At 46.1% G+C, this 27,265-nt stretch overlaps 1 protein-coding gene across 2 annotated transcripts in view; it reads right to left on the bottom strand.

Annotated features, from left to right (window-relative positions):
- Window positions 1–984: 984 nt before the first annotated feature.
- BEST3 (bestrophin 3) overlaps window positions 985–27,265 on the bottom strand; it is a 44,708-nt gene continuing 18,427 nt past the window's right edge. The window contains exons 5-9 of one of the 2 annotated variants that reach the window (XM_075551291.1): window positions 26,271–26,348; window positions 26,021–26,173; window positions 22,289–22,369; window positions 21,578–21,729; window positions 985–3,841 (exon numbers count right to left, since the gene is read on the bottom strand). In XM_075551291.1, coding sequence (XP_075407406.1) covers window positions 2,920–3,841; window positions 21,578–21,729; window positions 22,289–22,369; window positions 26,021–26,173; window positions 26,271–26,348 — 1,386 coding nt within the window. In that variant the 3' untranslated portion in view covers window positions 985–2,919. The remainder of the gene's footprint in view (window positions 3,842–21,577; window positions 21,730–22,288; window positions 22,370–26,020; window positions 26,174–26,270; window positions 26,349–27,265) is intronic. The other variant, XM_075551290.1, reaches the window with a different exon arrangement.

Genomic DNA, 27,265 nt, shown 5'->3' with positions numbered 1-27,265 from the left:
TAACCTCTGATTTTTGAAGAAATAATGAGAGATAAAGTAGCTAGCTGGACAAGTGTTCTTGAAGGATGGGTGACACGGAGATTGTCCTCTCTATAAGCTACTCGCCTTGGATTTAATGGGACATAAAATGATTATCTCTCAAAAACAGCTTTAACTTTGAGCAACTGATACAGCCAGCAAGAAGAGAATGGGAGACTTGTGTTGAACCACTCACGAAAATAACATGAAGAGCCTGGTGACGGGGAAAAGGTTAAGGCTCCCGCCGGTGAAAGCGTTCTCTTAGGGCTTGATTCCAAAGCGTGTACTTAATGCTTTAGGATCATGTCCATTCCCAGGTGCTGCCTGATCGGCATGGAGAACCGTTCGTGTGTAGCACTTCATTTAGTACGTACAGTTTTCATTTGAGAAAAGCCAGTAACTGTCAGGGCGCCTCATGAGATATGAAGCCTTTCTTGTGAAGGTGCTCTGGTTACAACGCTGCACATCAGACGGGGTTGGGGAAGGAAGGAAGACTTCTTTTGTCATGAACAGTGACTGTCCTCCTGTCAGGAAAGCTGAAGAGCGCTGTAGCGAGGCCTCCAAGCGGGAGCAGCGCCCTCCTTGTGGATGTGTGGAAGACACACCAGTCGGTTTAGGCTGGGAGGACCAGAGAATTTCAGCATGAGCCTGGGCTGAGGCTCTCCTGAGGCAGCCTCTGGAAATCTGGACGAATGGCTGGCAGAATCAGGGCCTTAAAGACAGTACAGCAGAGAGAGCAAACAGTGCTCACACGTGTGGGCTCTGGAGTGAGATAAAGTTGGGTTTGGACTCAAACTCTAGCACGTTTCTTGGTTATGTACTTTAAGGCAAATTATTTTATTTCTCCAGAGCTTATTTTCCTTATCTTTAAAGTGTAGTCACAGCTACTTCATAAGATTCTTGTGAGGATTCGTGAGGTTACCTGTGAACTTTACATGCTGCTGCCTGGAACACTGTTAGCACTCAACAAACAGTGGCTGTTGTTATGATTTTGTTTATTAAGTTGTATGTACTTAAGCTTCATCATATGACAGCGATAGTGAGAGCAGAATCCATAAGACATGGCCTTCCAGTTCCAGGTGGGGATCTGCGAGGGGAAGCCAGCCCCTAACACATCATCACGGGTCTGGTAGGTGCAATTATACAGCGATAATAAGTAAAGATTATAGTAAAGTCATAGAGAGCATGGGAAATAGAAGAGAGATTGAAATAATGGAGTCAGACACAATTCATGGTAGCTGTGCTTACCTCAGCCTCACTTGGTGGTCCACATGGAGAGAGATATTTAATGCTTAACAAGGCTTTAATATTCTCTGGGGACATGCAAGCCCCCTAATTACAGGTGAAGACATACGTCACAGGAAAGAGTTGTGCTATAGGTAATACAGTAATGGGAGGGGGGTGATCTAGGGGTATCCACACAATAGGAAGAGGAAAGATTGGGGGGATACTTGTGGCAAGATGGGCAGATCCTAGATTCAGGATGGCAGCCTAACTTTGGATGTCACTGAGCTGGTTTGACCAGTTTCTTGGCTCAACTATAGAGATCATTATCAGTAGGGTGTGAACTCCACCTACAGGAACCAAATCTATGGCTGCAAGCCCATTGTCCTTAAGAGCAGGGAGCGGGTCTACCATAGTCTGGCGACTGACTGCCTTCAAGGAGGATGTCTGTGAGCATCTGACCTCCCCCTTATATGCTAGCAAAAAGCCCCTAATGTTTGGCATGTCTTTGGGGGAGACAAAGCTGGGGAAAAGTCTCTTTATAATCCCACAGGAATCCTCAAACTAACAGCCAATCCAAGAGCTCTTTTAGAGGGAGGGAGTCAATCATCTGACCCTGTCATGCAGTTCTGGACCCTCGTCACCCCCCCTCCCCCAGCTCCAATGTCCTACAGTAACTGGTCCCATGTTGTGATACGATTGGGATATTTTGCTTAATATTTGGAGCTAAATGAGTGGAGGGCAGGTTAGCATCTGGTTTCATAGCGTTTGGCTCTATGTGTGTGTATTCTTCGGCTTTCATTTTCTCCTGTGTGCAGAGTGGAAGCATGAGAAATGGCAATGGCTACAGAGGGTGTAGCGGCCCACCATGGACTCCCACGCCCCTTCCACCGAAGGTGTGTGTGGGTGTGCAAGGTTGGGTTTGCAGATAGCTGTGCCTGTGCTCTGTGAGATTTGCCAGTGGCTCTTTTTAAAGGCACCACAAGAAGTGAGGCACAGAGTTGGCAAGAGAAAATATTCTGACTTCTGGGTGTGACATGCGCCCTTAAAGAGGGTGCACAATGAGGGAGCAGGGGTGAGGGAAAGGACAAGATGAGAAAATACGCAGATGTGAGAGGAGAGGAGGAGACTGAAGCAACGGGCAGTTTTCTGGTGCTGATAACGGTTAGGAAGTAGGAAATGACAGTAGCGTTATTGAAAGCACAAATGAGGTGATTAGAAAGCTCCAGACATGGAATAATTAGTGGGTAGGGGCTTTTGAGGCATTACCTGATCCAGCTCTGATTTAGAGTTGAAAACAGAAGGAGAAAGAAGAGCGAGTGAGAGAGAATCTCCTTTGTGTGGGTCCTTCGTTTCATTATAGACAAAAAAAGGAGGAGGAGAGACTATTGTTTCTGAGGCTCTTTCCAAAGCTAACTCACAATCTGACTATATGTCACAACTCAATTTTTAAGAGTCCTTATTTGGTTGAGATACGTCACTGTGGTCTGTGGGAACCACTTGGTGATGGGTGACATGCATGCACCCGAGGTTCTTCGCTTTTGAAAAGGCGAGATTGCTGTGCCGTCGGACTGTTCAGTAGCGTCTACAGTGATACACACATCTCTGTGTGTGTGTGTGTGTGTCTCAGCCGCAGAGAAGTTCAGAGACCAAACTTGTGGGAAACCAGGGACCAAGCTAGGACAACCTTCTTGCACCTGCTGGCACGCCCGTGGGGGGCTCCTCGCTCTGCTCGCTGTCGCACCCGGTGAGATCTGTTTCCTGGGTGTCCAGGCTGTCCATTAGGTAGAGCAGGCGAGGGGGGACGCGCGGGCCCGCCGCGAAGTTGATGCCACTGCTCTCCGAGGACGTGTCCGTGTCCAGGCGCAGGGTGGGCTCGGCGCCCCGGGGGTCCGGGTTGGGGCTGGCCAGGGAGGTGTGGCTGGACTCCAGGAACCCCGGGAGGCTCCACCTCTTCAGGAACTTGTCATTCTCATCGGGGTCCTCCTCGAAAACGAACTTGAACGCATGCCCCTCGGCTTTGCCGGCCAGAGTCTGGCAGCTGGGTCCCATGAGAAGGAGACTCTTATCTGAGGGGGACAGGATCAAACCCGCGGGGCGCTCTGGCCGCTCTGCACTGCTGGGCGGAATCCCGGTAAACTCCAAGTCCACCAGGGAGGCGGTGGCATCCGGGCAGCGCCCATCTGCCTCGGCCGCCGTGACCCGGACCTCGGGGACCTCGGGCGCTTTGGTGGGGGAGGCCCTCACACTGGACTGCGGGCTCAGGCTCTGGATGGTGCTCGTGCGGCTGGCTTCTCGGATGGTGGACAGTTCGCCCAAGCTGGAATGCAGTTTGGGACTCCCTTCTGGGGTGCGGGGCTGCTTCCCGTGCGGGCTCCGCGGGGGCACGTCCAGCAGGTCCATGGCCGGCCCAAGGGGGCCGGGCGGGAAGAAGGTGGAGCTGTCGCTGGCCTGCCGCCAGAAGTTTCTCCTCCGGGGACTGGAGGGGGGTTCGTGGGCGCTCAGGAACCTTTTGACTCTTCTGATCACCGAATGCCGATGGCCGTGCTTCTCGTGGTCCCACAGCCATTCCTCGCCGGGAAGCTCAGACCCAGACAGCCTGAAACGCACAAGGCCAAGGCAGACAGACAGACACACAGGGACAGTAGCGTTAGGTCAGGGCTGGCCTGCAGGGTGGATTCTCTACTGAGGGGTGGGAGGGTGGCTCTCTCCCTTGCCATGCCCCAGAGGACTGTCTTGAGCCCTGTGGTCTCGGCACTCTGCTCCTAACCACATGATTGAGAACTGCCCAACGATGTCAGTTGTTACCTGTGGGCATTCACTGTTTGGTACACGGTAGCCTAGACATCTCAAAAGCACAGGTGTGGACAAGCACACATCCCCCGAATGGGTACCTTGTCCTGAGGGCGCCTGCCGCCTCTAGAAAAGGCCGCCTTACCCCAGCGAGAGAGTGGACGTGGAAGAGGCAAGGACAAGGTTAGTCCATGAAATCCTAAAGAAGGCGTTTGATTAATGAGTCCATTGGAATTCCCAGGGTGCACTGAGCGATTAGCTGGTGGAGAACAGGGAGTGTCTACAGGAGCTCTTTGAAGCAGCTGGAAAACAGGCTTTTTAAGGCAGTTTCCAGCCGGGAAGTTACAATGATTGGGTCTTTAAACGACTTTGAAGAGAGAGTCTTACAAACCAGGGGTCTGTCTGTCATCAGTGCCCTAAGTAGAGGCGTCTGGTGGGAACGGCGGTTCTGCCATGGGGAATGGGAAACATGGTCAGCACTCACATTCTTGGTTTTGGGATCGGAAGAAGACTTTGAAAATCCCCTCCTGTTCAGTCTGGGTTTGTGTGTGACACAATTGGCCATTGTGATGTACTGTTCTCAGAAAGCGTTTGCACCTGGCACACACAGCCTTTGATTTTAATTTAATTTTTAACGATGTTATCATGAAAAGAAAGAAAATTGACCTTAGGGTCTGGGAGAGTCAAAGGGATCTGTGTTGTTGCTGTGTTCCATCAAGTCACTTGTGATCCAGAGCAGCCTCGACAGGACAGAGCAGAGCCGCCCCAGGAAGTCTTGATGGGAGCAGACCACCAGGTCTTTGCTCCTTGGAACTACAGGGGGGCGGTTCGAACGGCAAACCTTTTGCTTAGCAGTTGCATGTTTAACCACTGAGCCACCAAAGCTCCTTATTGGGATCCTAAGGGTCCTACTGGACATATTTTAAGAGTTACTTGATGTTCACTAGACAAAGTTTTTCTGTCAACAACAATAGTAAAGACATTGTATAAAGGGGTTTCAAAAAGTTCATGGAAAGAATGCCATGATCTTTTCATCAGTATATGTTTTCCCCGCCTCCCTTATATAGGTGAACTAAGATCATGTGTCTCCAGAATCCACAAAACTTCCCCAAACAATGGCTCATAGCTAAATTCAGAAGAGAATGCAAACAAGGGCTCTAGTTTGGTGACTGCACTGTGGATCAGCGAATCATCTGGCATGCATTAGCTCGGTGAGTGGTCACAGTGGTGTGGGTATCATACGAGGCACATTTACATATGAGGCAACAGGCCCGGAGAGACTCATGAAGCCCACTTAGGAGGTGAGGGCCAGCCCTAGAGGTTTGCTATAACTTCTAGTTCACAGTGGCTCAGAGCGAGGGAGATGTGGCAATAGGCTTCTGGGAAGATGACAGCCCACGGGACCCGTCAGCCCAGTCACATCGGGTTGCTGAGTGGAAATTGGCTCCACGGCCCTCGACAACTACAACAAGAAGTGCTGAGCTAGACTCCAGGTCAGGGGAAGGGATAAAGCACAATTCCCGCCCTGTCTACCTCGGGCAAATCGACAGGGAAACATTTTTGTCTACTTCGTTATGGTGCAGGGGGGAGCCAGGTGGATCTGTGGGAACAGCTTATTGATTGAGGTGGTGGAGTCTCATGGCCGGGCCCTACTGGTGATGAACTTGAGTGGATATGCTGTGACTAAGAGTTTCCTGTTGTATTGTTGACACTTAAAAGTAAAACAGACAACCGGACACCTTCAAATTTCCTCCGCGAGGCTGAAATAAAGTAGGTGATCAAGGCCATGAAGTGCTAGGTGGTCCTCAGGGCTACTCCTGCCTCACCTTACTTGGTTAGTTGTCTCAGATCTCTGTGGGTTTAGACTCTGACTGAGGTTCGAAGAACTACTTAGGCTCGATGCTTAAACCACAAGCGCTTCTCAAGTCGGCTCTCAGAGCAGCAGTGACCAGGCAGGGCCTGTCCAATAGCCATACTGACCTCATGATGAAAGGACACTTGCACCTCTGTCTCATTTTATGTGGCATAAAGAGAAAGTTGGGACGGTGTAATATTGATATAAACTCAAAGGTCAACATGAGCAGCCGAAGCAAATGTCGTCCCTCCATGTTTATGAATAAAAGATGGATCATTGAGATGATTAAGTAGCCAAGTGTCCTGGGATGGGGTTCCCTTACAGCCACGTGCTGTTATTCTACAACCCCAGACGTGCCCTTGGCCACCAGATAGCCTTCTGGCCCTCCTCCCCGTGCGCAGCTCGGGTTCTGTTACGCTGCCTTGAGAATGCAGACTCAGGATTCAGTGGCCTCGGTGACCCGCTCGTTGGATAAGGTCTCCAGTCACACTTCACAGGAGTCCATTTCGTTCAGGAGGACATCAGAGGCGGGACAAGCCCAGTTGTTCACTAAGACTGCCACATTGGATGCGCTCTGGGAATCTGAGGTCGAATGGGCCATCTCTCTTTATAGGACAGGCATCTGTCCTGTGTCTGGGATCGTGCCTATTTAGTTGACATTTTTTTAAAACCCATTCTTCCAAATATAAGACTGAATAAGAAAGACAAACTCTACTCAAAATCTTCTGGGGACATATGTTTGCATTATAATATAAAACTTCCTAGCTAGGTACTGGGGTGGTAGGTCTGCCTACTTGACAGGGGAAAGAGGAGTATGACCCTGGGTCACAGGTGGGAGAAAAAGATAAGGCAAACGCTCTTTCAAATGTTCTGTTTCACTGCCTGATATTGGCGAGTCTGCGTGGTGAATCTGTGGTGTGAACATAGAAGATTTAGCCTCTTGTTCATCTAACTCAATGTACTGAGTATCTACCATGAACAATTTATTGTACACCCCCTCAAGGAATTTAAAAGGAAGCATAAGATACGCACAGAAATACCTAAAGGGCACAAAACGCCTGATCCAAACTTTTCATAGGTATTTTTCATAGCCTTGTATACATGTGAAAAGTGGACAATGACTAAGGAAGACCACAGAAGACTGATGAGTGTCGATTGATGAAGGCTGTTCAAAGCAGCACAGCCTGCGGGAAGAAAAACCAAATCTGTCTTGGAGGAAGTATAGACAGACTGGTCCTTGGAAGGGAGGAGGGAGAGGTTTCATCCCACAAGCTTTAGACATGTTCTCAGGAGAGAACGGGCCTGGAGAAGGACATGCTTGCTAAGATAGAAGAACAGCCCCAAAGAGGAACCCTCACCAAGGTGGATCGACACAGTGGCTCTCCAAGTGGGCTCCGACATCAGGACTGTGAGGACGGTGCAGGAGCGGGCCATGTTTGCTCTGTGGCACCCAGCGTTGCTGAGTCAGAGTCAGCTTGATGGCCGTAGCAGCAACAGTGTATGTAAATTAGGGTGAAAAGTGCTCCCTGACTTGCCCCCTTTTTACTATTGGGTTTGTTTTATATTCTGCCTGCTTTTCTTTGTAAAAACATCGATTTCAGTGAAAATACACAGCAGGACACACAGTATTGATCACTGTCTCTATGTCTAATTCAGTCTCACTGATTATGTCCTTCCTGTAGCATCACTGTTCCCTCTCAGTATGAGTTCTCCACCATTGAGTGAGACTCCCCACCCCCTAAACATCTCACCTATGCTGTAGAATTACTGCTGACAATTGGACATCTCAGAGAAGGAGAGTGCTTTAAAAGAGTACAGTGCTCAGGGCAACCAATCTTAGAGCAATTTCGCTTAAGAGTTGTTTAAAGACGACTTCAGAGGATCGTTCCTCAGGATTTGAAGATGTTCTCAGGAAAAGGAGGTTTGTTGACACTGGGCGCTGTTACTGCTGAGTCCCACGGAATCACAGGAGAACTGCCCAGTCGTTTTCTAGGCTGTAATCTTAATGGGAACAGATTGCCAGCCCTTTCTTCCTGTGGAGGCGCTGGTGGGTTCTAACTGCCTACCTTTTAGTTAGCAGACAGGCACTTAACCCTTGTTCCACCAGAGTTCTTTTGATAGGGGGTAGGAATGGGATAGGTAGAGAACGGGATGACTCTCTTTCTTAATCTGTAAATTGAGGGTAATACCTAATCTTTCTGGGTGACTTGTAGACTTGAGTGGCATGCACAGAATCTTTCTGCTTATTACAAGTCCCGGTATACGACAACTCAAGGGGTATTAAGTCCTTGATTGTTTCTCCTTGAACCTCAGAAATGGAAAGGCACCAGAGTACAAAACTTGCTCCTTTTCCATAAAGAGCTAGAAAGATAGATGCTTGCTCTGTCCATTTGAAAACCTCAAGCTCCATGAAAGGCAATGTTGATGTGTGGTATCACCAAGAACTGGATAAGCACTGTGGCTTGGGAGCTTCCTACACTTTTCAGCGGAAACTGGGTCTTTGAAAGCACGTAGGCGGTCTGTGACCTAGGGGTCTGGATTGATGTATCCGAGGCAGCAATGATGAAGGATGCTCTCAAGGTCTGGTAGGGAAACTTCCCAGCATGCAGAGCCCAATGCCCTTTCTTCGCTCGGTGTCCCTGGTGGGAGCGTCCTGGTCAACCCACAGCGCACATCTCCTCTTTTCTCAGGTACTTTTCTACTCACTACGGTAGAAACTGTGCTTTAAGAACAAAATGGTTTAATACTCAGAGCATTTGAAATAGAATAAGAAATTCGTTCTGTCCCAGTGGAAAGGTTTGGGTGGACTTCTTAGGTCCACTTTAACTTTTGGGCTATGATCTGATTTTTATAATGTAGCCTTAGTACAGCGCTCGTGTCCTCAGGAGGACAAACACGAGGGAGCTACAAAAAGTACATGGAAAAGTGAAGGAAAATGTAACGGACACTTGGCTCCCCTTCAAATAATGCCACTTAACAATGACAAAAGATACTGCAGCCGAGCCCTTTCAGGCTAGGGCCTCAGCGCTTTCTGTGTTGCCGTTAGAGAAGGTCCGCTTCAGACGTTAGGTCTTCTCTTCTGGAACACAGTTGGACCGGGCTAGGCAGGTAATGAGAGACAGGAGACAGTTTTGGAAGGGGCTGTGTCGCCATCTGTTTCCAGAGGGCAGAACAAACTCTGAGGTAAAGAAAATGATTCGCTCTGAGAGCTTCCCCAGCCAGGAGAGTGGCTGCCCAACCCGGACAATGACTAGCCTGCGACCTGGGGAGCCTCACTTCAAGCGTCTGTGTCTGTCCTCTAGCAGCCTCCTTTGTAAACGGATGACCACACTGCTCCACCTGCCTGGCAGGCTGCTTGGGAATGACAAGGAGGTGCTACCTATGGGAAAGCTTTGAAGAGGAGAAAACAAACAGAGGAAACAGAGGACTCTGCCATACCTTCCGCTGGGGTTCCCAGCCATCCTTGACTTCTTGCACATGCTTAGAGCTATTGAGACCAGAAGGTCACACCGCCCTTCCAGGCGGTCCTTTCAGAAATGGGAATACCCCGCAGAGTTGTCACTAAAAGGGGACATCTTAGGCAGGATAACTTCACAGCCATGTGAAGGAAAGGTGAGAGAGTTGGGTGAAATCTGGAGGAAGGATTGGTATGCAAAGACAGAGGCGTTCGAGGGAAGAAAGGCTGAGCTGCGGAGGCAGAGGCATTTTGGAGCCAGGACTGTACTGACCTTGCTGCTCAGCATGGTTTGTGGTGCCGTTTGCCGTGGAGTAACCAACCCTGCAGTGCACGCTTAGTGCACAGCATAGACCACCAGCGCAGGCTCAGAGACACATGGCTGGGAGAGGGGTGGCGCCACGGATCGGGCCACTTCTGAAAGGCAGGAGAGGGATATGGTGGGGAGACAGAAAGGGTGGTGTTGAGCCTTGTTGGTGAATTACATCTCGAAGGAGTGAGAGCGGGTATGATTATTTCTACATGTCAAATTGATGTCTGGTTTGTGATGTGATCTTATTTTGATTTCAAGTGTTATAAAAACAACCCTGAACTTTACAAATACCTTCTGAGTACCGACAAAATCAAGGAACCCTGGCCACATGTGTGAGCCTATCAGAGACTTTGTGGGAAGATGACTTGGTGAGCTGCTGCTAGAAAGATGACAGCCTTGGAAACATCCCGGGGCAGTTGCCTTCTGTCACTCAAGTCGTTAGGAGTCATCATTGACTCAACAGCACCCAACAACACACACAAACCATCACCACCCCCTCTTGCTTCCCAAGGGCAAACCTCTGAAGGAATGATAATCAGTGAGTTTATTCCAGTCTTTCAAAGATGCTTGGGGCTGATGGAGGCCACAGAAGAAGGGCCCTAACACCGGAGGGGAAGGGGAGAGTGGGCTGAGGACGGCAGCAGATTGCCAGGTTCCCTCGGGATGGGTCTCACATGGAGAGACCCAGTACACCGGAAAAGTTCAAAGATTCAGTACATCCTACTCACCCCCCTCCCCCGCCCCCTTTCCCACACGCCCAAAAGAAAGCTCCTTGTGAAGCAATACCTTTTCTTGTTGGTGTGATCAGGTAAAAGAAAAATAGAACTTCAAAAGATTGAAGGGTGAAGCTAAATGATGCCTCTTTCACTTTTGTAAAACTTCACAGGGTTATTTTGATGATTGAAGTTCAAAGAATAAGAGGTCATTTTAACATAACTGAAATGCAGGCTTTAGGAAAATTAGGTTAAATATGCTAATTTCTGCTTTTCCTGTCTGATTTATTCTTTCCCAATTGCTAGTGTATTCAAAGTCAGGTAATGACTAGCCTAAAGATCTGTTAGGGCAGAGGCACATGGGGAAGAACTTTTATTCATGGACAAAGCAAAACGAACTCTCCTCCTCAAACCTGTTAGAGGTGACTGCAGCTATTTTTAACATCCTGCACTGCAGATTCCCCATTACAGCTTCAGCCAAGGATTTCCAAGATTGGCAAGGTAATCCTCAAACTGCACTGAGAGGGGCAGGCCCGAGGGCTACCGGGGAGCTCTAGAGGAGCAGAACGCTGCATGCGTCCACCTCCCCTCTATTGCTTTTCTGGTGGACAGTTTCAAGCTAGGAAGCACAGAAAGCTGTATCGAGAGCTGGCCAACCTCCCGCTGCCTCTCGAATGGCTGATCTCACGGATCAGAGCGAGGATGAGAGAGAATCTGGTTTAAGAAGCAGACTAACGTGCCTTTAAAGAGACATGTAGCCTCAGAATACCACTCAGTTCCTGTCCTCCACTCTTGGATGCCTGACCCCAAAAGGAAATTATGGCCCAAAGTGGGGGTTCACTTTAAGTTTCCCTTCCCCTTTCTAAGACCGCTGCATTCTATGGAGGTTTAGCTACAGAAGGCAATTAAATCATGTGTGCCATGTCACAGCTTAGAAGATGAACACGGATTGCTCCCCTCTGTGGCCCCATCAGCATATGAAATGATTGCTGAGTAAATTCTAAAATTACGAACTTAATGCACATTCATCTCCTTGGGAGGTTTTGCCTTTGATTCCTTCCTGGCACAGTAAGTGAAAATCAATATTCCAAGAGCACATTTTTTGTTGAAGTTAGTGATTTAGAATTGGAGATATTTTGGGTTGTTTATAATACAAGCATATAATCGTATATGTCAGACCACATGTTTTCATGTAAAGCTAAAATGTTGAAATATAACTGGATTACAAAATAAAATATGAATCCGGAAGTACATCTAACCATACTTTAACAAAGTCTTCATTCACATTTTGGTATATCTGAATTGAGAACCTGCTTGGCCTACTGCAAACCGAATGCTTTGTGTTCATGAAATACAAACTTATAATGTAAAAAGTCATGGAGTAGGGATATTGTCTGACTCAAACTCCTCATTGGCTCAAGATCAATTCCTGCGAGGCAGGGGTCAGGCATGCCTCCACCCTTCAACCCAGTTCTGTCACCAGTTGTCCCTCCCACAGTACTCCTTACGCTTCTGCTTGGTTCCAGAAGGCATTGCGATGGTATGAAACTCACAGACAATACAATTGTGGGGGTCTTTGGGAAGCTACAGGTTACAAGTTAGGACTGGAAATGGTCAGGACACATTTCTTTCATTTAGGCCAGCATCTCCTTAGTTATGGCTGAAGGTACACCTTTCGCTGGTTCTTGGCCACTCAGCCACATTGACCTCTGCCCTGCTTGGGCGATGCTACAGAGCTCTTTTAGTGCTATTGACAGATGACCAAGGGGGCACTCAACTCCATTCCCATGGGTCAACAAACCTAGCTACCGTAAGGAAGTGCCTGGAGGTACCCTACTCTGCGAGCAACCCCCTGCCTCAACGCAGTCTCCCCTACTACTCTGTCTCCTGCTCTGGCTCTTGGTTCTGCTCCTGCTCCTCTGTCCCTTCTCTTGTCACCACTGTCCATCTCTGGATTGGGCAAATTCAGTGCATAGGGATCTTGGGGTTCAAATGACATGCTCCACTTCTGGCTTTTCTTTCTTGATACTAACTAGTGATACCCTCCCTTCTGGCTTCTTCAATGGCTCATTTTAGACCCAGGGGAATGGCGAAACCGGCCAGTCCCCCTGTTAAGAGTTTCATCTACCTGATTTGCCTGGTCCCACCCAAGTATGTGGTGGATGTTACAGAAACTGTGGCTGGAAGAGTTTTACTAAGTAATTTCAAGTAATATTTTTATAAAGCCTAATTGTATTATTACTACTCATTCTTAGAACTTTTGCCATTTAAAAAAATCATATTTCTCACTAAAGCTTACAGCTTCACAGTGCAAAATAAATCTTAAATCAACTTTTAACCTAAAATAACTCTTCTAAAATTTGAGTATTTCTCTTTTTTACTAAATGAATCCTTAATGGACTTCATAGAAGCCTTAAGAGGATCATAAACGTGAAGATTTGACACACTATTAGAACTACAGAAAAACAAGTGCCCAGTCATAGTCCTTTTTAAGGGGTTACAGCCAGAAGTTCAGAACTCTCAGGCTTGGGGCCTGGTTGTAGATGGACGAGATGATCAGCGTGAGCATGGTGCCCGGTGTGACTGGAGCTGTGGAGATTCTGACCCAGAGAGACCACTGGCCCGGGGAGAACTGCACCAGAGGGGTTCCTGGGCTGTGACCATCAAGGAAGCAAACAGCCATGCATTTTGCCAGTGGAGGGAGCGGTCGGTTTGAACTGCCGACCTCTGTGGGGGCCACGTGCAGGCCCCTCATTGCACAACTTGAGGGATCCGTCTCATGAGTGGTTACAGAGTCTCTTTTCCAGAAGCTCAACCGCTTTAGGCTCCCTGACTGGGATCCAGGGTTTGCTAGGGTTCTTCAAATGCCCCCAGGGGATACATGCGGCTTCCCTCCTTATGAAACCTGGGGCCTTGAATTCCCACGCACTCCATTCTTTAGTGTCTTGAAAACATGTGTTACTGGATAATCCCAAGCATGTAAAACAAAAACACCAATTTCTGAATGACTCACAGCAGTCTAATATGAAGATCTCAGGCCAGCTGCGTCAGGAGCTTAGTTTTTGTTTGTTTGTTTGGTTTTTTTTTTTTTTTGCTTTTCACAAATTTTTATCTTTAGCACTGCTTGCTTGGGTTTCGGCATGCTGAGTTTGTCCTGGCAAAGATGCAGCTGTCAAGCATGTGTGTGTTCACCATCGCCCCAAGAAGACCCATTTTCACTTTAGGGTTTGACTGTGTTTTCTTGCTGGCGTCTCATGGACACCTCTTCTTTTGGCTGCTTGCGGGTGTTTTCTTAATCTTGCTTAGGAGTGTCTGCATGGTTTGGCTAATGAAAAGATGCTTAAATTAAAACAGCAGAAAAGAGAGCGCTCCAGGCCATGACAAAAGAGCATACTGCATACAGTCAATCGAAAGGGTGTAACCTGTTTCCATCCAGTCAATTCCGACACACCGGGATCCTGTCGGACAGAGTGCAACTGTCCTGTGGGATTTCCAAGGCTGGACATCTTGTGGAAGCAGACTGTCACGTCTCTCTCCAGCAGTGGCTGGTGGGTTTGAACCACTGACAGCTTGGTTACAGGCGTAACACTTTAACAACTTACTTCCCATCACGGGGGTTCTTCCATGTGTGATAACAGGAAAAGATGTCTCATTTCTCAATTAATGTATAGGATGACGTATCTAACACAAGTTTCTTGCATCCAATAATTAACACTTTTTTTACATGCTCCAGATTGTTAAGATTATGAAGTCCGTGCTATTTGGGGTCCTCACACTTTCAACTGACTTTCCCCCTATTCAAAGTAGTCATTTTGAAGTTTTCGCATACAAGGATTAAGAGATGAAAGTTTGGTCTAATGTTCATACTTTTAGGCACTGGTTTAAGGTTCAAACCTTTAAGAAGGATTTTTAAAACAGGGCCTTTTTGGACTCGGATTAGACAGAGAAAGCCCAGGTTCTGATAAAACTTGGTTTGAATGATGACATGCTTGTGATTAGATGTGAGCCAGTGGGTGGTGTGAGCAGTTAATGAGTTGGGCTACTAACCAGAAGGCTGGAGGTCCCAGTCCACTTGGAGATACCTCCGCATAAAGACCTGGCAAGCTCCTTCTGCACACTCAGCCACAGAACACCGGCGGGAGCACATTTCTACTCCGACACACCTGAGAGCGCCACGGGTCAGACTGGACGCAAGGACACTCGTTTGGGAAAAATGATCGGATGTGGTGAAAACATGATTGCCTCTTGCTTCACTAGACATCAGGCACCATCTGCCCTTGCTGTAAGTTTGTCGAAGCCATGCCCATGCTCGACCCCTTCCCTCGAGCTCAGGCGCAGAGTTCTCCCTCGTGGAGCTGGGCCCAGCTCCGGGACCGCGCTTGGTCAAACCTTCTTGTCCCTGTGTCCTCTTCTCTTTCCTGGTGGGCTCCTGTCTCTCAGCTCATCTTTTTGCCTGCCATTTTGCCAAGCAGAGTTCTCAATTTGTTGGGTTTTTTTTTTTTACACACTGCATGAAAAACCTGAGGTAGCTTACAAAAACACACCCAGAGGAATAAGATATGGCGCTAAAATAAGGAACACTGATAAAAGATGACAAGACAGAGTACCTAGAAGTATGTGGCATAAAAACCCACAGGAATACTGTGAAAGGTAGGCTACAGATTTGATCTTAAGCTTCTAGCTAGCAGCCCAAATGAAAAGGCAACTATCATCAATTATGAAATCCATAATCTGAAAAAACAATATGAGTTTCCAAGTAGGAGCAAAGCCTTCCTTCCCTCCCCCTGCCCCCAACTGGTGTCTGCGATAAAAAGGTCACAAGGGTGAGCTATTGAAAGCAGTGTCCACCACACAGGGAGAAGCCCTGGTGGCACTGTGTTGGCCAGCGGGGGCCAACCACAAGGTCAGCAGGTCAGGTCCACCAGCTGCTCGGCTGAAGAGATGTTGGTTCCCACACCGATTTGTGGTTTTGGAAACCCTCCACTCGCTGCTATGAGCCTTGATGGCAGTGAGTTTGGCTTGTGTTTATTAAAGCTATACAGGGCGGACAGTACCTCAGTGAATAGGGTAGGGGATCTTAATGGATTGGACCAGTCAAATCTTGGGTCTAATAGCATAGAAATAACTACAAAGTGTGTCCTATAAAAATATTTTAGTTGAAGAAAGGAATGAATCAATACCATCTATGAAGGTACAAGGGAAAACATGATATTTTAATGTTGTACTTGGACAATGAAAAGGGGAATTTTAAAAAACTTTAGGTTAGAATTGTATCCTTGGTTAATGCGCAGAGGATAGGACAATGAATTGAGCATGTTTCTGAGTATAGAGAACAAAGGAATTGTCGCCCAAGAATTTTTCCTTTATATGTAGACATGAGTAATGTGCCGAATGTGAATAAACATGAGGGGAACAATTTCTCAGGTTCCCTCATGTAGTACTTTTGCTGAGTTATTAAAGGGTACTTCCTTGGTTTTAGGATTTTGAGATCATGGGGATTACAACCACAAACCTGAGACATCAGGGAGATGTGATTTTTGAATTAAATAGCCCGGGAATATACCCCTTAGGCAGAATATGAAAGTAAAACATTTATTTACCCAGGAAAGGATTTTGTGCTTCATCAAGCAGAAAGCACTTTCCTGAAAAGCTTTCTTCCATAGTGTCTTGACCCCCGGTTCCCACATCAGAGCAGAGAGCTCTCTCCCTGCATCAGCCCGGACTCAAAGGACCGACCCCCGGTGACAGCAACTCATGGTGCTTCCTTCCCTGCAGAGAGCCGCACTTACTTGGCAATGACCTTGTATTTGATGAGTGACAAGTCCACTGTCTAGGACATTGTTGTTTATTATTTTAGGGAACTGAAATATTGGCAAGTGCTTGTGCCGGTCTAGCAAAACCATTCACCCTTCTTCTGGTAACAGCACCCCGATTTTTGTTGAGGACTCACTAACTCCACATGGTTGATTAAGACCATACTCCTTAGTTGAAAGATGATGTATCTCAGTCAATCCACAATATTGTGTCTGTCAATGCAGTGGGTTCAGGAATGAGATTGTTAGCCAAACCAAGAAAACCAAACTTAAATCCAGTATTTTTGTTTTAACTGTTGAAAAAAAAGATGTACTCATCCCACAGGGCTGATTGAGAAGATAGGATGTGATCCTGGAGCTGCCGGTCATCATCATACCATTTTGTCATTTGAAGGGAGAGCCTAACAGAGCCCGTGCAGAGCACAGCAGTGGCGAGGGACCGAGTAACATGCGCTCGGCTGCAGTTCTCTGAGGCAACCGTGTCCAAAGTTAGACTAGTCTTTGAATGTAACCCAAGAAAACCCTTTTCATTTAAGTTTTTTTTTTTTTTTGGTGAGAGGCAACTATAATCATCGTGTCTAATACCCAATCACAGGAAGAACTGACACTAATGGATTCAAAAAGACATTTCCGAGCTCTCCAAAGCCTATATTCCTGCAGTGACTTTTCTTGGATTAGGAGGCTTCGCTGTAATGGTCCAGATTCACAGGGAACATCATCACAATCACTTGCTCTTCTGTCCAATAGCTTCTTTGATCAATTGTTCTAATTGAGTTCGTTAACATCTTGACGAATCTCTCTCAATAGAATCCGTTCTGTCCACATGCTTCTCATCATCACGATAATACATCCACCTTCTCACTGACAACCAGTAATGTTTTCTGCATTCTTAGGGACCTTATCTCCCACGTTTTCTCTCAAGTATTTTATTTCCTGTGCCAAATTTCTAATGTTAGTTTCATATAAAAAACAGATTCCTTGAATCTTTCTATGTCTCAGTATCATATTCACAAATAAGAAACAGAACTAGTTGATGGTAATATTGTATTACAGTTACATAATATATTAGTCGCCAGATGCTTTTATATTTACAATCTCATTTAATCTTCCCAATAAACTTTTGGGGTTAGGCATTCTTGCTAAAGTCTGATAAATCACGAATTCTGTTTCTGTATGTAGATAAAAGAGAAAAGCATGTTTTGATAACATTCTAAAGGACACAGACATCTGCTTCTCACTCACTGCCATCAAGTAGATGCCAACTCACAGTGACCCTATAGGATAGAGTAGAACGGCCCTTGTGAGTTTCCAAGACTGTAACTCTTCATGGGAGTAGAAAGCCTCCTCTTTCTCCCTCAGACTGGCTGGTGGTTTTGAACTGCTGACCTTGGGGTAGCAGCCTGACGTGTAACCACTATACCACCAGGGATCCTGGAGAGACAATTGCTTAGTGATGCAAAATTTTGTGAGTAGAATGAAAATATAGGATAGGATAAGAGTCATGAGACAATAATTAGCCCAATGGATTAACGGACCACACATACATTAGTCCACAGGATCCTGAGACCAGAAGAGCTAGATGGTGTCTGGCTGACATGACCAGATGCTTTGAAAAGGATCACATTAGATGTCCTGGACAGAGTGGAAGAAAAATGTGGAACAAAACTCAAAATCATACAAGAGACCAGACTGACGGGTCAGAAAGAGACATCTGGGAACCTGAGATTATCACCCTTACTCTTCAGACATGGAATTTAACTCACCCCTGTGGTGGGACAGTCAATCATTTGAGAGCAAAAGTGCAACATTTACCAAAGGGCAAAGTTCAGAGGATTAGGAAAGAAGGAGGGAATGTAACAGGAAACACAGGGAGAAAGCGGGATAAGAGATAGTATATAGAGAAGCTTGCAATCTATGAGTTGACACACAATGTGTATAAATTGTTGTATCTAAAACTGATGAACTGCTCTGTAAACATTCAAATAATTCCCAATAAAACATTAAAAAAATGAACCGTCATGAAAACACAACTACATGGACATTACAAATAGAGGCCTCTTAATGATGCCCTAACCCCACCAGTGGTGCTGGCCTTTTTAGAGCTTTCTGGAAGAACCATCTTTCGAATCAGAGGCAAGTCTATCATAGTAGACCACCTCCAGCCGGGTGTGATTTGAAGACTACAAAACAAATCTCCTGGTTCCTAAATCCTTTTCATCAAGACTCCTGAAATCCCACTGTCAGGCATCCTCGTCTTTGGGCCTAGAAGGTCTTTCGGCTCTTTGAGGAAGAGTGCCACAGGTTTAGGAGTTGTCTACCTATACGTAGGCTCTCTGGGACTTCTGCCAGGCAAGTATTGGGGTGCCAATGGTAAGGTCGGTCATTCAAGCCCACTAGCTGCTACACAGGAGAGCGAGGAGGCTGCTTGTTCCAGTGACAGCATACAGCCTCTGACACCGTGTATTGGGTCGCTACGAGTCAGCATAGACTTGATGGCAGTGAATTGAGACTTTGGACTGAAGAGTAGGTGGCTAACAATAATGGAAAGAGCCCTGGTAGCTTCATAGTTAAGCCCTCAGCTGCTAACCCAAAAGTTGGCCACTCAAACCCCCAGCTGCTGATGAAGCATACATAGGAAGCACTCACTCGTCTATGCCAGGAAATTTGAAGACAGCTACTTGGTCAACTGGAAGAGATCCATACTCAGACCCATTCCAAAGAAAGGTGACTCAACAGAATGCTCAAACTATAGAACAATATCACTGATATCCCACACAAGTAAACTTTTGCCGAAGATCATCTAACAACTCTTGCAGCAGTACATTAACAGGGAATTGCCAGAGGTTCAGGCCAGACTCAGGAGAGGATGTGCACCAAGGGAAATCATTGTTAATGTCTATGGATTTTGACTCAAAGCAAAGAATACCATAAAGATATTTACTTGTGTTTTATTGACTATGCAAAAGCATTCAATTGGGTGGACCATAATAAACTATGAATAACCTTGGGAACAATGGGAATTCCAGAACACTTCACTGTGCTTATTTGGAAATTGTACATGGATCACGAGGCAGCTGTGAACATAAAAAAGGACTACTGCAAGGTTTGAAGTCAGGAAAGGTGTGCAACAGGGTTGTACCCTGTTAATCTGTATGCTGAGCAAGTCATCAGAGAAGGTGGCTTATATGAAGAAGAATGTGGCACCAGGATTGGAGGAACAACCTGTGCTACGCAAGATGACACAACCTTGCTTATGGAAAGTGAGGAGGACTTGAAGCACTTGCTGATGAAGATCAAGGACTGCAGCCTTTAGTGTGGATTAGACTCAATATGAAGAAGACCAAAATCCTCACAACTGGACCAATGGGTAGCATCATGGTAAATGGAGAAAAAGTTGAAGTTGTCAAGGGTTTTCCTTACTGGGACCCACAATCAATACTCATGGAAGCAGCCTGAGTCAAGAGATCAAAAGACCAGTTGCATTAGGTAAACCTGCTGCACAAAACCTCTTTAGAATAATGAGAAACAAGGATGTTATTCTGAGGACTAAGGTGCGCCTGACCCAAACCATGGTGTTTTCCACTGTCTCATATGCATGTGAAAATACGGAAGAGTGAAGAGGAACTGATGCATTTGAATTGTGGTGCTGGAGAAGAGTGTTGAAAGAACTGTAGACTGCGAAAAGGACACACAAATCTGTCCTGGAGAACTAGACTAGAGCGCCCCTTAGAAACAAGGGTGGCAAGACTTCATCTTGCGTACTTTGGACATAGTGTGTCAGTTCCTGGCAAAGAGGAGGGGTGGTGACAAAGAGGAAGGCCCTAGGTGAGATGGAGTGACTCAGTGGCTGCAACAATGGGCTCAGGCATTGGAACAACTGCGAGGCTGGTGCAGGACTGCGCAGTGTTTCTGTTGTGTGTGGGGTCGTTATGGGTCAGAACAGTCATGATGGTACCTAATAACAACAACATCTTCTCCACAGGAGAAAGACTTGGTGATTTTTTCTTGTAAAGCATACAGCCTAGAAAACCATTTGAGGCAGTTCGACTCGGTTACCGGGGCCATTGTGAATAGGAACCAGTCCAACAGCACTGAGCAAAACGCCTAAGAGTGAAGCCTTTTAGAAAGGGGAGTCGAGGTAGGTATCCTGAGTATGAAAAGAAGAGGGCAGGGAGCGTGAGTGGGGGTGGGAGGGAGGCAGGGGGTTAGACTAGGTCACAGAGATGCAACTACAGGATATGGGAGCATTTCCCACATCTATTTAGAGCTGATCTCAGGAAGAGTGGGTCATAGTTTTGCCAAAAGTCATAAGAAGAATGGCATAGATATTTCCCCTTTCTCTACAATATATATGAAGTATACCTATCTATCCACTATGTATAGTACATATGTGTACATAGTAGATAAGTGTATATTCTAAATATATGGTAGATAAAAACATATATGCATATTTGAAATCTGTTCACTGTGGGTGATCCTTTTGGCATTTGAAATGCCAGTGACATAGCTTCCAGCATCCCAGCAACACGCAACCCACCACAGTGTGACAAACTAACAGGCACGTGTGTATATGTATATACATACACAGACACACACACTTGTATAAATATAAATATATATACATATATATTTTATTCCCCCCCTGAATTTACCCAAATTCTCTTCTCAAAGTTACTTAGAATCCATGGTATCTATTTTCAGCAAGTATTCTTATTTTTTCCACATTCACACAAGTCTCCACAATGAAATACACGATCATGTTTAATAAAATCATTCAGGGACTGTGCATGACTTACTTTAGGTGTCATTCTGCTTATTTAAGGTTCATGGGACAGAGGGACTATTTATAGCATGCTATTGGTATGCTAAAACCACCATACAGAGACTGATTTGTAGTCTGAATCAAATTAGATTGAACTAGAAACTGAGAGGACACTTTCAATAAAACATATCCCATTTCTTAAATGTCTCCAAACAGCCTAACCCAGTGCCTGCACCTGGTGTGTGCTCAGTGAATAGTTGTCAAAAAGTACATTGACTTCAGACGGTCATTTCATCCACCCTGCAAGTTGGTGGGCTAGGGAAGGGAAAGATGGGCTCACAACCAGTGGCAAAGTTTGCCATGGTACGAGAGCAAAGTCATCTGGTCCCTACTTCTCAATCCAGTAAACAAACAACAAAAAGCCACACCATGCTTAAACAAGAAAATATAGTCTCTTTATTTTCTAATTCCCTTGAGACCTTTAAGTGTGGCTCAAATCGTGAAAGGCCTCGGTAAAAGCAACTGCACACGGAGAACTGTCCTGCCAGGAAGGCCAGGAGCAGGGTGTGGGAAGACCAGAGCAGTGAGCTACTCGCTTCCTAAGCAGTGAGGACTTCAAAGCACGCACTTACCCCATCTGGATGGTGGACCCCAGGAATGAGGGTATGCAGTAGTCAGCCGCCGCCAGGGTGTACGGAGGACGAGCAGCAGAATCGTCCCAGTAAATGTCCTTCTTCAGCTTGGGTAAGTTCATGTGCATTTCATCCACAGCTAAAAGAGAGACCTAAAATCATTGTTACAGGGTTAGAAATAATTCTGATGATTCGAATGAATCGTATAACGAAAAGGAACAAGGTCCAGTGGGCAGATGGGACTTGGCGTGGGACCGCCAGGTGAGGCCCTGGAGTCCATTTGGCATCATTCTAGTGGATTTAGGACACAGGGAGTTTGTCTCCGGCCCCTAGTGGCATCAGATTGCAATGCTCTGCCTTGCGTATCGCTGTTCAGCTCTCTGGGTAGCAATAGTGACTGGAGGGAAGGAATGCGTTTGCACATTGCTCTGTATGAATGTGGAAGCCTCTGCGTAAAGTGACCGAGGAACTTAAAGCTGGCTGGAAATCCTACTTAGAAGAGACGAAGTCACATGGAAACACAGACCTGGGACCTGGAGGGACCCCGGAACGGGGAAGACACCAGAATGACACCAAACTGATTAGCATTCCCCCCCGCATTTATTGCTAAAAGACAGACAGGATAGGGTTTGAATGTAGAATCTGTTTAGATCTGAAACATTACAGTGATGGATTATTCATGTTTGTAAAGGAAAGCAAAGCTTCGCTAACCTGCAAATTTCTATCAATGCACCAATTCGTTTCAAAATCATCATCATCTTCTCCAAAAGGGTTGATCAGCTGTTCGGCTACCTGCAGTGGAGCAAACAGAACACATCCATCACGGCGCTTCTGAAGACTAAGATTGGTGGCTGACAATGGTCCCCGGCTCACTCTCTGTTGCCTTCGTCACGGTAAGCATAGAAAGTCCAGAGAAGAGTCAGCTTCCACAGACGCCACTCTCTGTCAGCAAAGCGAGCCTCAGCTCTGAAACCCTGAATGATGTACCCTGCCCGTGCATGCTTTCCAACAGGATATGCTGGTTCCACTGGTGGAAAGATGTGTGCTAGACTGCAGGAGGAGCCACGCACTGTTTGAAGGCCTACTTATTGATCATCAGGTACAAATCGAACCAGTAAATCTTGAAAAAGCACAGGCTACATGGAATGCCCGGGGCTGAGCATTGTGAAGGGTACCTACCTGTTTTCAAGGAATTTATAAGAACTCAGATGGCAAGATAGGGTCTACACTTGACAGGGGTTAAATGGCCAAGAAAGATTTAAATCTGTGTTAAAGAAAATAATATAAAGAGATCGTATAATTATTGAAAGTCATAAAGCTGGAATTAGAATCCTGTTTAGTTCACTGAAGCGTTTATGATTAACCTAGAAGTTAGTATTCCTGCTGGGAAATGCTTAGACAGCTTCTTACCACATAGCTTCTGATATTTTGTCAATAGTGGACGTTCTTATTATGTTCTGGAACCAAATGCCTTCTTAATGAGAGCTTTATATGCCAAATACAGACACGACTCACGTGTCATTCTTATTATCTAATAATCCTCTTGGATGATTATTACTATCTGGAACCGTGGATGTGTTCCCTTTGGGAAGATGAGAAAATGGTGCAGTGTTCGCTATAAAGTCATGATTTGATTAGTCAAGTGTCTAGTCTGAGACCATTCAGAAACAAACCTGCCCATTGATTTTTTTAAGTCAAACTGCTTCGAGCAGCAGTTCTCAACCTGTGGGTCCCGACCCCTTTGGGGGCCGAATGACCCTTTCACAGGGGTTGCCCAATTCATAACAGTAGCAAAATTGCAGTTATGAAGTAGCAATGAAAATAAATTTATGGTGGGGGGGGGTGTCACCACCACATGAGGAATTGTTTGAAAGGGTCTCGGCCTGAGGAAGGCAGAGAACCCCTGCTCTAGAGCATCGGTTAGCAGCTTTGGCAGCATATTAAATCATCTGGGAGTTTACAACAACAGCATTGATGCCTGGGTCCTATCCCACAGAGATTATAATTTATTTTTAATTTAAAATAAAAAAAACGTTTTAGTAGGAGAGATTATAACTTATGTATGTTTTCCCCCTGTGTATGATGCACCTGTGTAAGTAAGCCCACTAACATGTACAGGGCACACAGAAAACTAACAAACGCGAGGGAGTTGTGTGGCTCACAAACAACCATACAGCAGTGCTCTGTGCAGAACACCTGCAACGAAGCTGGTGGGGGTTGACCTAAGGCATCAGAACCATGCAGAGCTCCCTGGAGCTCTCAAAGCAAACCAGCCCCAAGCCCCTGCTGCTTGGAGAAGCACCCCCTCGTTCTAAGGGGCGGCGCTAGCGAGAGGGAGCCTGGATGCGAAAGCGGCCAGCCTCGTAGCAATACCCGTCTCAGAGTGCTCTATGTCAGCTCCACAGCACTATTTACCTTTGCATGCCTGAGGAATTGCCTACATCCGGGGGGTCAGAAGCTGCATCTTGAAAATATTTCCTTATACCCAGGTTATGAGATTAGTCTTCCACATGCAATCATAGTCTACATGAAATTTCCAAAATGACACCTACGTTTTTGAATTGACTATCTCCCAAGGATTCCTTTGCTTTCTTGGAGGCCCTATTGTCAGCCAATAACAGGGTAATCTACAGTGTATAAGGTTGAGCTGGATTTCCTTCCCTTTGAAAAGATTTATAGCCACCACAATGGTCAAGATGGAACAGCTGCTTAGAAAAGGGGACACAACCTGTTGGCGCAGAAAACTCAGTTCACTGAGGACTGCTTATCTCTGAACAGTGTGAGCTTTGTGTCTCTTCAGAGTTTCCCTTTAAGTAATACGCTATAGAGTCAAAGACTATTAATGTTTGAGAAAGCATGTCAGGAGGACGGAATTGTCAACTGTTTCCTACAGGCTGGTCGATCCCCTCATATGGACACAGCAAAGAATAATAAGCTTAGCACAACCTAGGGGAAGGACAGTAACAGATCAGAAGGAGCATTTGGGCCAATGGTGGTGATTTTAGGTAGATTAAAAAAAATCATTTTATTAGGGGCTCATACAACTCTTACCACAATCCATTGTGTTAGGCACATTTGTACATTAATTGCCTTCATCATTCTCAAAACATTTGCTCTCCACTTAAGCCCCTGGCATCAGCTCCTCATTTTAAAAATTTTATGTCGATTTGATGTCTAATGGTAAATGAGAGCTATTAGTCTCTCTTGCTCTTTTTCCCTCTTAAATGAGTGAAAGTAATTAAGACTCACTGTCATCTAGTTAAAACATGTTTTGCCATTTATAAGGGGCATGCCTGTACTCTCTGGAATAGCATTTGAAATGCCAACATATTTATTTTTCCACGATAAGATCCAAACCAAGGAAAGTGAAGGCATCCCCGGGGAACCTGCTGATCTAACCTGGGAGGCTGGCGCTGTCCAAGAGGTGGCTGTTGGAAAGGTCAGACATCTCAAAGTTCTAATTTATTAGCGCGAACTTCAAAATGTACTGTCAGTACATTTCAACTAGTGTCATGGAGCCATTGTTTGTGTTTCCCCCTCTTTTCTCCTCGATGAACACTCCCTGCTTGGGAAGGAGCCCCGGAGGCACAATCACTAAGTGCTGGGAGAAAGATGGGGTTCTCTGCTCCCATCTAGGTTTACAGCCTCAGAAACCCTAAATTGGAGTCGACTTGATGGCAATGGGTTTGATCTTGGTTTTGATTTCTCCTTTGGAAGTTGACCAAAGACAAATGACACAATGTAGGAACTACACCCCTGATTCTCTCTCTGTACCACACCTCTTGCATGGCTATGTTGAAGGGAGAGAAAGGGAGTGATGGGAACAATAACAAACTGCTACTTTGATACTTGGACAGACTATGCTTAGTACTCTCTCTGTTAAAAAAAATTCCTGGCTTCAGGTTTTGATTCTAATGAATTATTTTCTGGGTTTCAGTTCTGGTTTTGAAAGTGGGATGCTTTTACTGTTGGGGGAAAGCTAGCTGTATGTGAGGGAATTGCAAATAATTCTTTGCAGACTTGAATCAAAACAAGCTAGGAACCCAGTATTAATGCTCCAATCCGATGGGCAAGGCTTCTTGCTTACTCTCATGGACTCTGCCGAGCTGCTGACGGAGGTATAAAATATCAACGCAAGGACAGGGTCTGGCTTTAATTACACCACGGTAATCCTAATGGGAATACACACAAACTTTTACACAATCAATAGCCACTGAAAGAGCTGTGTTCATGTAACTGCTTTGCATAGCGAGCTGCCCAGACTGCTGCAGCAGAGGACTGCTCCACCCTCGCTTTAATCCTTGGCCGCAAAAGCAAACACCTCAGAGCCATCACGTTTGATGAGTGATTTGCTAAAGACTCGGTGAAAGATCTTCATGGAACATTTGGGACAGGCTGACATTACACTGCAGGCCCCAGGCCCGGAGTCGGCGGGCGAGCTACCTTGAGCCATCCTGCATAGAAGAAGAACTGTAGCAGGGTAAAGACTGGAATGTAGAGATCTAAGTCGTGCCCTGCGTAGCCTTGGGTGGGATCCAAAAACTGGCGTCCAATCAGGCACGCGAAGAAGAAGGTGTAGACGGCCAGAGTGACAACCTGCAGTAGAGAGACCAGAGTGAGGACACCAGGCTGGCCACCCACAGCCAGCTGGCGAGCCAAGGGGCCACGTGGAGACCAAGAATCACACGCATACCTGGGTGTAGACCAGCGGAATCCCAACCCAGTCATAACCGAATAAGAGGCTGCACCAGGACCGGTAGCGGTTCATTTCCTATGCCGGAAGCAGATGAAACACGGTTTACTCAAATGGGTGGGAGAACGAACCTTTACCGGGATTCAGAATAGGGTCACATCTTTTAGATATATGTATGCATATTAAGTTGGTTCTGAAGGACGTTCTATAAGAAAAGTTCCCCAAATGACAAACGATGAATGTCACTGAACAATATGAATGTTCAGACAAGTTCTTTGGACATAGTCTCAAAACTATCAAAATAGGCCACACTTTATGAAAAGATCTCCTGTCATTCTTGAAACCATACTCTCTGGCATGTCTATTGTCTCAAAAGGGTACTAGAAAGGCAGGAGTTACATTGTCTAGGTCTAATCGCTTTGGTAAATAATGTTCTGAGCAATACCTTTTGTTTCTATCTCTTTCAAGCAGCCTTACTAGAGGAGCCTGGCTTAGATAACGGAAGTCAATACATCTTAAACCTTTCCTCTCACAAATCAGACTGTAGAACAGCCATGGTGACAGAAAATCTCTGTTTCAAGCAGGAAGGCAGGGGGGGGGAGGGATGTCCATCGATTGTTGCCCCCCTTATCAGACATAAATTATTATCTGAGATTGACAAAATTTGACTCACGTTAGCTTGGGTGCTGGTTTTTAACGTTTCGTCCCTTGTAGTCTATGGCCGGCAAGAGGCTGTCATGGCCCCCGTCTCTCTGTCCCTCACAGCAGGACCTGCAGGCCCAGTTGTTTCTCAGATGATGATTGTCCCTTTGTTTAGGGAAAATACTATTGTGTTTCCTGAAGCGTTTGAAAACATGGCTTGCCTTTGAGATAAGGCCAAGATTGGGGAAGTTTATTTCTACCCTGGATTTTCTTCTGGGGAGGTTTATTTCTACTCCAGGTTTTATTCTGGGATCCCAGGGACAGGGATGGCAAACACGCAGCAAGTGTGGCAT

The sequence above is a fragment of the Tenrec ecaudatus genome, chromosome 6 (genome assembly GCF_050624435.1).
Source record: "Tenrec ecaudatus isolate mTenEca1 chromosome 6, mTenEca1.hap1, whole genome shotgun sequence".
Taxonomy (NCBI): Eukaryota; Metazoa; Chordata; class Mammalia; order Afrosoricida; family Tenrecidae; genus Tenrec; species Tenrec ecaudatus.
This window is presented reverse-complemented; position numbering and strand designations above follow the sequence as displayed.